This window comes from Acanthisitta chloris, unplaced genomic scaffold (genome assembly GCF_000695815.1).
Source record: "Acanthisitta chloris isolate BGI_N310 unplaced genomic scaffold, ASM69581v1 scaffold10532, whole genome shotgun sequence".
NCBI lineage: Eukaryota > Metazoa > Chordata > Aves > Passeriformes > Acanthisittidae > Acanthisitta > Acanthisitta chloris.
Window position 1 is genome coordinate 1,976 of NW_008658798.1, and position 11,522 is coordinate 13,497.

Genomic DNA, 11,522 nt, shown 5'->3' on the forward strand with positions numbered 1-11,522 from the left:
AGCCAGTGCTCAGGCTCTGTCAGTAGGAGGGGAGCAAACCCTACTGCTAATTCAGAGGTAACCCACGAGTCCAGTCAAAGCTGAAATGTGGTTAGCTGCATTCTCTCAATTTCCTTGCCACCTGCAGCTGACTATATAGGTCTTCATTTCTTTAACCTTGTGTTACCATTTGTTTTTCAGCATATTCCAGCCCAGAAACAGCTGGGGGTTGGGTACCAGAAGGGTCTTGTATGTCCAACTTGTGAACTACTTTGGGCCAACAAGTCCTGTGGGATCCTTGTTGTCTTGCAGGGATTTAATTCATTTTTGGTAGCTTCTATATCACCGCTGCAAAGGTGCTTTCATTGCATTGCTCATTCCCCGTGTGCTTCTGTGTTCAGTGTTTTAACATTTGGAGGTTATTTTGTTCGTGGATTGCTTAACCTTGGTTTTGTTGTACTAGGAGGGAGCCATGACCCCAGTTCGTGGGATCCTGGTTTCCCACCTCTTGGCAGATGCACAGATCCATTAGTGAGATTGTTCATTTGGAAAGGCACATGTCTGCGTGCACTGCCCTCACATCCTTGTGTGCATCTCCTGCTTTTTATAGCATGAAATAACATAAGAGGGAGTTCCCTTGACTCACTGACTTGGAAGACCAACAATGTGGCTGAGCTTTCACTTGCGTTTCCTAACTCTGAGTGTTGAAAATATCTTAGGGAGGAGCTGGTGACATTTGGAGCTTAGTGGCTCCAGATGATCTTTGACCAGGGACTGGCAGTGACTTTCTGGGCATCCGTAGACAAAGAGTATCTGCATCTTTCGGAGCAGGGATGTGAAAAGCCCATAAATTCAGAACAGCTGGATCATTTTTGTGTCTCCCCAAATTGTATCTCCTTCAGGAATCTGCCTTTGATTTATATATGTGCATTTTTTAGTTCAGTCTCTCCTGAGATAAAGTCCTGACTGTGCTTGTTAGTCTAAGTATATCATCAACATATACATACTTCCATATGCACTGCAGCTCTGCTTTAGAGCTTCTGTGCTGTTGGGGTGTCAGGCTTTGCATGTGGGATGGGTTGACTGCTGCGTGGTTTAAGCTTAGGTGGGCACTGAAAGTGGTGAGGTTTTCTGATGAGGAAGGGGAGTGGATGGGGAGCTTGAAACAGAGTCAATGTTTGATGATCTGCTTGGTCACCTTATCAGTTTGGCAATAGCAAACAAGTCTCAAAAAGAGAATATTGGTGAGAAAAGCTTTGTTTTAAGTGCCAGAAGTATGCAACCCACACTTTCATCCCCAAGGCATGAAAATGAGAACAGTTTAAAGTAATGTTATTTATTTCATAATTTTTCCTTCTTTTTTCCTTTTGCTTTGGAAATCCAGTTTGTTCTTGGCTGTGGGAGGGATTAACAGCTGAAATACTGCCAGATGAAAGGATGGACTTTCATTCTAAAGTGTCAGCTCAGGTGTTTGTGTTACAAACCCTGCAGAGGCGTATTTTTTTGGTACTTATGCTCCTAACTATACCTTGCAGCATTCCTGTTGCTTCTGAGAGAGTGGCTCCTATTTGAGTATGTGTTTCTGACAGCTGCTGTTCATCTGGGAGCACTGTGAAGCAACTCGAGTGGGGACCTCAGCTGCAAGAATGTCAGCCTGTGCCTACAGCAGCTCAGGGCCCAGAGAGCAGCTGTGCAGGTGGAGATGCAGGTGAAGAGTGACCACCCTTGGAGTGGAGCACCTCTGCATCCTGACAGGGCTGGAGTGCAGTGTGGCCAGTGACTGCTAGATGTGGTGGACATCATGCTGTTCCTTACAGCTGCTGTACTCCTGAGGGGCTGCTGCTCTCAACAGTCTCTGACAGACAGAGTGTGTGAATGAAGCAAGTGAGAGAGGCAGGAGCAATGTCCTTCAGCTTTTTTGGCCCAGGCTAAGCAAGTGGTACATTGCAGAAGCCATCAGTCTGTTCCGTCTGTCTCCTGGTGGTGGCTACCAGTCATCAGAAGAATCATTACTATATGGCCTGTTGTCCACAAACCATTTGTGGGAGACCACAGGGAGGTGTAAAGTCCTTTAGCTAACCTTTGGTAGCTTCTGGACCAGCAAAGGTTTCAGCCTGACCAGAGTCTCCTTGGAGAGAGTGCAGTACCATGTTCCGGTTGTGAAGCTCCTCTTGCTGTACCTCTGATGCATCTTGCTGTGTTGCTCTGCAGGAAGGAGCATTGGAAGCTGCTTGGCAACCTGAAGACCACAGTGGAAGGATTGGTGTCCATCAGCAACCCAAACGTCTGGTCCAAGTATGGTGGGTTGGAACGGCTCTGCAGAGACATGCACAGCATCCTCTACCATGGGCTCATCCATGACAAGGTAGGGCTCTGTCCTGCCAGCATGGCTCTCTGCCTATCTGTCTGTCTGTCTGAAGCAGCTTTGGTGCCTGTCACAAGCAGGTACCAGTTCTGTCTGGTGCAGCTCACTTCTGTGCTCGTAGCATGGAGTGGGTACAGTGCTTGTAGCAGTGTGGGAAATGATCCAGGCAGGGACTGAGCTTGCCTGTCAAGTGCTGTGGTTGTCAGAGGGACCTGTGTGCAGGTTTCTTCTGTCTCATCTACCTTCAGTAGGGCTTTTCTAAGTACCTGTGCCCCCTGTGCTGAGGCCAGCCCTTCTCTCCTTTCTTCCTGCTGCAGCCAGGAAACTAAATTGCATTTGCGATGAGTCAGCCCTGTATCATCTGCACTTGGACAAGTCCCCAGCAAGGCCTGGCAAGAGAAACCTCACATCTTTACTGTTTCTGGTTAGCTGTGTTAATAACAGGAGCTGGCAGCCAAACCCGCGCTCTGCGTGAATGGGATCCCTCTTTCCAGGCTCTTGTTGTGCCTGCAGTTACTCACCCAGCCTTTCCTCTTTCCATGGCTGCCTGGAAGAATTTCTTTCCCACTTGTGTGCAGAGGCCTGAAGATCTCCCCTTCAGCTTGCAATTACCAGCACAATTAATTTACAATGGAGAGCTGAAGCAAGGCTGCAGGGCATGCCTGGGTCAGGCTTCCCATCAGTGGCTCTGCCACCGAGAGAGAAGAGAGCGGTGCAGAGGAGCCCCAGGCAGCTTGCACAGGCTAGCTGGATCCTGGATCAGGAAAACTGCACCTATGCAGTGCTGTACCCAAGACAATAAGCCTCCAGGAAGAGCCAGACTGGCAGGTTGTCCCAACTGGAAGCTTTGCTCCTTGGATTTATTAAGTTTGCAATCAGCACTCATTACAGTGCTGCTCTGTTCCTGTTAGGTCCCAGTGGCACAAACCAGGGACCTTCTTTGGGAAATCAGCAGAGGCAGAAGCTACCTTTTCCCTGTGAGGAGTGCAGTGCTCCCTTCTGATAGATTTATAGGCTTCAGGAAGGGAGATTTAAATGGTTTATACTTGTCTGTCTATTGGTGACAGTTCATGCCTGACTGGCAAAGCAGGACAGTGTGTTACCTTCCTCAAGGCTTTTACTATTGGCAAAGACAGCTCTTCCACTCAGTAATGTCTCCTCTGCTTGGGCATGTGTGACACCAATCAGACCATAAATGCTGCAAAGGGAGGTCTGTAAAAATTCACCTTTCTAACAGAAGTTATCTAATAGTTTCTCCTGCAGAACATTTCCTTTAACTTGTTATTGTCTGAGCAATTTTTTGCCTACAGCCAGGAATAAAAAAAAGTGAAAAAATCCATATGTACACAAGAGAAATAGGGTAAGAGATTTTTAAACTTTTGAGTTGTATTTGTCCAGAAAACCCAATTAAACTTAGAGAACTAAAATTGCTATGTTAGTTTTCTAGTTTTAAAAAAACCAATCTACTCTCCCCCCTGCAAACCAAATAACCACAAAACAGAACTTATTCCTCTGTCACTGGTAAAAGAGGAAATAGAGATTGAAGTAAAAATAAGCAGCTTTGTGATAGAGAGACTTTTTGGGTCTGTGTTTACACCCAATAGGGTGGTGAGGAAAACAGCAACTCTGCTGTAGTTCCTCTCTAACGGGAAGGACAAAAAAACCTCATTGAATAAAGCTGAGGCAAACAGCAGGTCTCAGGGCAGCAAGGGGCTAACAGGGCACACTGTCATTTAACTGGGACTTGGGAGGTGGTACCTGTCTAACCTGGGTACTGTCCTGGGCAGGTGTGCTGCCGGCAGAAGGATTACTGGCAGTTTGTGAAGGACATTCGCTGGCTGAGTCCTGGCTCTGCTCATCACCTGGAGAAGGTGAGTTCTGGTGGGCTGGCCAGTGGGAGGGGAGAGGGAAGCTGGGCTGTGAGCCTCACCAGTTGGATAGTGGTGCCTTGGCTGTTGTGGATAAAGTGGCTCCATAGCGTGTGAATGTTGTTGCAGCCGCGTGTTTGGGTACAAGCTGTGTCCTGGTAACTCAGTGTGGCTTGGGCTGAGACAATTGACTGCTTATTTCTCCCAGGCCAGTCTCCAGCTCGGCTGAGCTGGGCACAGCAGCCATCACCAAGGGAACTGGCACAAGCAGTGCTTGTATGTATGCACGGGTGATTCATGCATCTGTGCAAATCTCTAAGGGTCTGGGCTGTCCCATTTCTGGGTTGTGGCATTTATTCTCCCATGCCTGACTTGTGCCAACCACTGGCACAGGGGGATGCTCCTGGTCCTTGGCTGCCCCATGCTGACATCCATGATCCTCACCGTGGATGGGCACAAGGGGCTGACCACTGGTGGTCCCTGTTTCCAGGCTACTGCTGGGGGGGACGTGGGGTGTGACTGCAGTCCACCTCTTCAAGCTGAAGCAGCTCAGGCGTTGCTATAACCTTCCCCAGTTAATGCATCAGCAAGAGCATGACCATCACCACCAGGGTGGGATTGTATTTGGGAGCATGGGATCCCTCCAGGTCAGGGGCAAAACACGGATGGGAGAGTGTGCAGGAGAAATTCATTGTGCTGGTGGCTGTCAGAGGACTTTGATCGCTGGCTGACCTTTGAAGCATGTTTCTGCCTGGTGTTTTTGCCTCCCTGGTGGCTGGAGAGCTGCTGGGACTTGTCCTCCTTCCCGCTGATGGTGACTGGCGCTGGAAAGCTGCTGTTATCAAGAGGACAAAGCCGTGCAATGGAACAAGCCCTGCTGCCCTGCTTGCCTCTGTATGCCTTAACCTGTGCCTGATGTCACTTTCCAGTTCATCAGCCTGCAGGAGAGCAGCCAGCGTGACCCAGAGGGCCCAGGGGACCAGGCCATCGCGCAGCTGTGGCTGCAGCATAGCCTGCAGTGCCACTGCCTGTCGGCACAGCTGAAACCGCTCCTGGGGAACCGGCAGTACATCAGGAAGTTCTATGCAGGTAAAGAGCAGTAGGCCTTTTCCTTCTTATTAGGAAAATATCTTGCTGATGGCATTTCCCACCTGTGTGGGAGTGAGGGGGATGCAGCAGAAAAGCTGGTTTGCATGCGAGCAACCAGTGTGTCAAACCACGCGGGTGAGAAGGATCTCTCCGAGCAGTATTTTTCTGTCTCCAGACACTGCCTTCCTGCTCAGTGACGCCCACGTCACAGCCATGCTGCAGTGCCTGGAAGCTGTTGAGCAGAACAACCCCAGGCTTCTGGCTCAGATTGACACCTCCATGGTGAGTTGAGGTCCAAGACTTTACATCTGGCTTTTCCCAGATGCTGACTGGCTGTGGCTGTTCCTGCAAGGTCTCATTCAGGGCACTTGGACAAGGGGCAACTTGCTACTTGGAAGTAGCAAAAGTTGCTCCATGATGGGAGGAGCTGGTCCTTGTGCTGCCTGTGTGAGCCTCGCAGGGGTTGAGGTGGGGGAGATGGCTGTGTGGAGCCTGTGGTGGGCCACCCGGGTTCAGGCTGGCATTGAGGTTTGGAGTATGAGGACCTTAGGACCAGTTCCTTGTAAGAGGCAAGCCCTCTCCAACAGTCCCAGGCGTCAGGGCCAACATGCAGATCTGCAGTCATGAAGGACAGTCATCCTTTGAGAGGATGGGCAATACCCCAGGATGCCTGGGTGCCCACTCCTGCTGGTGATACCAGTGACCCCCTGTGCAGCCCTGTGCCAGCTGCCCCCTCTCTGTAGCAGGGGAACAGCAGCTGCCTTCTTTGCAGAGAGCTCCCCAGAGGAGAGCCATTAATGAGGCTTTGTTAAATGGGGGCTGTGTTCTTTCAGCTGGCTGGCACGTCACTGCCATCCCTGTGCGCGTCAGACCCTGCTGCTGGGACAAGAGAGATGTGTGACCACAATGCTGAAGGAAATGAGAGCCGTCTGCCTGGAGCGCTAGGCTGCCTGGATCATTTCTCTGAGAGCCTGGTAATTTCCCAATGGGAGCCTGTCCTGTAGCTGTGAACAAAGAACTGCTTCCCTTCTGTGCTGCAGTGTTTTTCTCTCCCCATCCTCCTGCCCCTAGGGCTGCTGCATCCTTTGGTGGCTGGTGACCAAGCACTTGCTGGTCAATTCCTTGCTATTACTGCTCCTTTGACATGGAGCCTCATAGATGTTGATTTATTAATGATGCCTTCTCTCCTCAGTTTACCAGGAAGAGTGACAATCCGTCTCCAGTGACCAAGAGTCAGAGCTTGACTGCCCTCCCTGCATCCCCGTATGTCCCCACTGCCAGCTGCATGCAGCAGCGCTGCTTTGGGTCCTTCTCCAGCCTGCACCATCCAGCTCCTTCTGGCCTCACAGGTATCAAGGGTGGGCTGGGAATCTCAGGGTAGGCCCTGAAAAGCCTTCACCCTTTTAATCTGCTCTCCATTGTGGTGGATGTGTGTGAGATCTCTGCTGGTGATGGGAGGGAGGTCTCTGGCCTTTGCCTATGGTGGGTGGACGTGCTGGTATGAAACCAGAAGCTTATTGCCACAGGGTGGTCTGCTTGTGCCAGAGTCTGTGACATTATGCTTCTGCCTCTGTCCAGACAGGAGACCTGTGAACTCCTCTGTGAGCTCCAGCCAACTCCAGGAATGCTGCCCGTCCACTCGGTCCTCTTCGTTCAGTGAGGGCAGGTCCCCTCTGGAGCAACCTGGCTCTGTCAGCCGTTTCCACATCCCCTCATCCAAAGACACTCCGGCCAGCGAGATGAGCTCCAGCACCACCAGCCAGAGCGAGGACACTTGGACAGGGAGTCAGGATGATGCGCAGAGCGATGTTAATGATGGGCCGGAGTACCTGGCTATTGGGAACTTGGGACGCCGGGGCCGGGCATGCAGCAATGCCAGCACCAACAGCACTAAGAGCAGTAGCTCCAAACTCTTCTCCTCCAGCAGCTCCCAGAAGCTGGACTCGGTGTCATCCCTGGGGGACCAGGGGGCAAGTGGAGGTGGAAGCAGGGGCCTGAGCCTGTTGCGCCGGTCCAGCTTCTCAGAGGGGCAGTCGTCAGCTCCACAGAGTATCCTCAAGAAGAGCCACGTGCGCTCACACTCCGACACCAACGTGACTTCGGGGAAGTTGCACGGTAATGGGACAGCTTTTCTGGGATGTCTTTTGGGTGTGAGGGTCCCTAGTACCAGAGACTGATGCTGGCCACCCCTTTGACTCCATGGGTCAGATCAGGGAGAGGAACAGTGGGCAAGTGGTTGGGAAATTTGGTCGTTTCCCTTAGCTTTCCTACTCCACTTTGGAATGATGGGCTGATATCTTGCTTCCCAGAATGCTCTGGACCAGACTGTTAGTTGTATTGGCAGCTTTTACCAATATCTTAAAAAATGGCAGTGATGCTGTGGCATTCGCTATCCTGTTTCCCACTGGCCTTGCTCAGCTGGGGCATGGGGCCATGGCAGGGCACCGGGCGGGGACCTGGGCTCATCCTACTGGTAGGATGTCATCCCACTGGATGGATGGGAGGCCTGATGGGTCCTCCTGTGCTCTTCCGTGGGTGAATGCATGGGGATGGGAAGAGTGGGATGTGAGAGAACAATCAGTTTGTGGGAGTCTGCCCCACTGGTGCTGCCTTCATAGGAGAAGTGCAAGTCCTTGCTGAGTGGTAACCAGTCTGTCTCTGTTTTCTGTCTCTTAATGCTGCTCTTCTCTGTCTGCCCAGGAGGCCTCAGGGATATCACCATTATAATAGAAGATCCAGTGGCAGGTTTGGGAGCCAGTGTAACAGCTGTTCATTAGTGATCATTCATCAAGTTCAGGATTGCCATCAACTCATTAGTGTCCATTTAGAAAATGAAAAACTTTCTTTCTTTGCTGTGTCCCAGCTGATGCTTTGAAGTGTGGTCAGGTTTATGCATGTGACCTGGCTGAAGATCCCAGCTTGTTTTTTTGGGAGCAATGGACCAGACCCAGAAGTGTGCCCAGCTCCCCTGCATGGCGTTAGGGAGCGCTGGGCACTGAGTCCCTGAGCTGCATCCCCTGCCCTTCCCACTGCCTCGGGAGCCAGAAGAGGTTTCATCTCTCACCTGGCAAATAATGGCTGGCAGCTAAGCAGGCATGGGCTTGAACATCTTATTTTCCCTTTCATTTAGTGGATCTGTGACACATGGAGGTTTGATGTTGGCTGAGTTCCAGCTGTGTGTGCACTCACAGCCGTGACTCCCAGATGCTGTTTTGCGCTCAGAGCAGGTTCTCCCCAAGCAGAGGTGCTGGTGTGCTGCCATTCCTTTGCCCCACATGCAGGAAGAGTCAGCAGTTAAAAAAAATGGGCTGTTCTGTTTTGCATCCGTTGAGCACTGGGCTTGCCGAGCTCATATCTGGGTGCTGAAGGTTCTGTGACTGGGAAGGTTCCTCCCTGGTGGTGGTGAACATTCAGACGTGTCCAGCCCTGTGTCCTGCTCCAGCAGATGATGCCAAGTGCTGCCTCACTTTACCCTTCAGCTTTCTTGTATGTGTCATCCCTCAGGCATCCACCCCATGAGGTGTTTCAGTGTGGAGGTGGCAGCAGGACACCCTGCCAGTCTGCAGGGATCTGCTGTGAGCTTCCCACCCTGGCAAATTTCCTTTGTCTCCCAACCTGTGGGGTGGGTTGATCGTATGGCCCATCCTGGTGACTGCTGCTTCGTGGTCTTGGCAGGGAGAGGCTGGTGTGGGTGGTTTCAGGAGCCCCCAGCCACATCAGACTTATGACACAAAGCTGGAAGCAAAAATGAGTAGGAGGCTGAGAGGACAGGGTTGCCCTTCTGCTGTACTCAGGATGTCAGCTGGCACCTGCCACATATCCAGAGCAGTATGTTCCTGTCCCACTCAGGGTGTTTTCAGTCTCCTTCAGCAGTCCTCTGTCACCCAGCTGCTCCATCCAGGTGCTCCCTGGGGCCATGGTTCTCCATGGAGCACCGTCTGTTCTTGGTCTCCGGTCAGGCCAGCTCCTGGCAGTCTCTGCCAGCTCAACCCGGTAGGGAGTTGCAGCAGAGTGTGTGCATGGGGCAGAGCCCTGTCCACAGCCCGTGTAGGTCACCTTGAGCACTGCAGCCAGGCTCCAGGGTTGTGTGTGGGCAACCCTGGCTTGTAATGGAGAAAGATTGTGTCCTTCAGATCCTTCCTTACACTGGTGTCCAGGCTGCTTTGCAGGGCTGGGAACCCCACAGATCCCTTAACTGCTCGGATTTGCCCTTGTCTCTTCTCCTGACTCTCTGCCCTGTGGGGGAACATTTCCCTTGGAGATGCTCCAGCAGGAAGAAGGGACTGGCAAGAGGCGCTTGCTGAAGCCTGTTGTGTCTCCCAGCTCTACTCAGGGGTAGACAGAGGAAGGTTCAAGACTTGACTGCTCCATGGCTCTTATGAGAGTCTCTCCTCCTTTCCCCTTCTCTCCTGCCTGAAATGCCATTCTAGTTTTGTCCCCTGCTGGGCTTGCCCTGGGCTTTGGCATGGAGCAGGAAGATGTCCCTCCTTGTTTCCATCCATCTGTGCCTGTGCGTGTGATGCCGAACCCTTTTCATTTCACCCTGTGCAGTGGCTGGATGCATCTGAGGTACTGAGGTGTGCTCAGTGTCATCTTCCCTTCCAGAGTCCCATGGTGATCCAAGTGGAGGGAGAGGGCCGGTCTCTGCTTCCACCCAGAGCAGTGAACTGAGCACACCCAGCTCCCTCTACATGGAGTATGGTGAGTACAGCCAGCCTCAGTGGGGACACTCGCTCCTGGTCAGGCTCCTCCATCAGCTGCAGTGGCCTCAGCTTCTGGTACCTGCTTGTGGGGTGCTGGTTGGGCACTGGCAGGGCTTGGGAGCACGGAGATAGCAGCAGTTCCTTTCCTCATACCTTTGTCTCTTGCTTTTCTAGACTCTGGACAGTACCTGAGCTCAGGGGAAGGGATGTTTAGGAGACCCTCAGAAGGACAGTCCCTCATCAGCTACCTCTCTGAGCAGGACTTTGGCAGCTGTGCAGACCTAGAGAAGGTGAGGGAGGCAGCAAAAGCCTGTGTGCCTTGGAAATTGTATCTTACTGCAGGTTCAACAATACTTCCCTCCATGGAGAAGATAATGCCATGGTATTTCCTGCTATAGAGCTGTACACAGAACTTCAAGGTCGAGCTCCTCGCTGGTGTTTTCCAGCCAGAATCTGCCCATGCAGCATGTACACAGCAGCTTTGCAACATGCTAGGGCTCCTTGGGGCCATGTGCTGACCTCCCAGAGTGGATGTGTTGCACGTCCTCTTCGTAGGATGCCCCTTATTTTTTGTGAGTATTCTGGTGCCCAAAATAGCTTTATTTTCTAGGTCCTCATAGAAGAGTCATGTATTTTGTGGGGTTGACAGGGATTAAGGTCTTCCTACCACCATCCATGAGTAATAAGCTCTTTCCTGTTGTAGGTGGAGAACAAGATTTTACCAAGTCTTCCTAATTTGTCCGTGGCATAGCCTTGAATGCTTTTGCTCTTGCCTTGCAGGAGAATGCCCACTTCAGCATCTCAGAGTCCCTGATTGCTGCCATTGAGCTGATGAAATGCAACATGATGAGCCGACAGCTGGAGGAGGAGGAGGAGGAGGACAGCGACAAGGAGATCCAGGAGCTTAAACAAAAGATTCGTATTCGGCGCCAGCAGATCCGCACCAGGCACCTCTTCCCTACCTGTCAGGAGATGGGCTCAGACAGTGAGTGATGTGTTTTGGGCTCATCAACTAGTGGCATGCAGGTTTTCTGTCCTATCCTATAGTATCCTGCCTTCCTGCCCTTTCTTGGGAAACAGTCATATTACTTCCGAAGTGCTGCAGAGGTTTGTGAAGCTGCTGCTGTTTAAGAGCATATGGGACCCATACTGTGCATTGATAATACAGGTGTGCTGCTTGCACTGAGTTATGGAATGTAATTTCATTTTGAACCCATAGCTTTTACCATACTTGAGCTCCATCCCTCCCTTCCCTGGCCATACCTGGCTACCCCTCTCCTTTATTTGTCAGTGACCCTTCAGGCCACTTCCATTGGTGACCTAGCTGTGATGCATTTGTGCCAGGTCTTGTGGCGACAGACAGCGGGTCCCAGTTCAGCTCCCACGGCTCCATGCGGCTCTCTGACTCTGGCTCTGCAGAGGATGTGGAAGAGTACGAGATCCGAGGTAGGAGGGAATGGCTGAGTTGGCTTCTTGCATAGGGTCAGACTTCTTGGTGTGCTTGTGTTGAGGTCAGTC

General features: G+C 51.7%; 1 protein-coding gene across 1 annotated transcript in view; it reads left to right on the forward strand.

The window, feature by feature from the left end:
- Positions 1–2,200: 2,200 nt before the first annotated feature.
- KIAA0226 (KIAA0226 ortholog) overlaps positions 2,201–11,522 on the forward strand; it is a 17,436-nt gene continuing 8,114 nt past the window's right edge. Inside the window, exons 1-12 of the mRNA XM_009085222.1 lie at positions 2,201–2,344; positions 4,132–4,215; positions 5,142–5,301; positions 5,477–5,583; positions 6,135–6,275; positions 6,494–6,650; positions 6,880–7,416; positions 8,002–8,046; positions 9,907–10,002; positions 10,179–10,294; positions 10,785–10,989; positions 11,349–11,450. Coding sequence (XP_009083470.1) covers positions 2,306–2,344; positions 4,132–4,215; positions 5,142–5,301; positions 5,477–5,583; positions 6,135–6,275; positions 6,494–6,650; positions 6,880–7,416; positions 8,002–8,046; positions 9,907–10,002; positions 10,179–10,294; positions 10,785–10,989; positions 11,349–11,450 — 1,789 coding nt within the window. The 5' untranslated portion in view covers positions 2,201–2,305. The remainder of the gene's footprint in view (positions 2,345–4,131; positions 4,216–5,141; positions 5,302–5,476; positions 5,584–6,134; positions 6,276–6,493; positions 6,651–6,879; positions 7,417–8,001; positions 8,047–9,906; positions 10,003–10,178; positions 10,295–10,784; positions 10,990–11,348; positions 11,451–11,522) is intronic.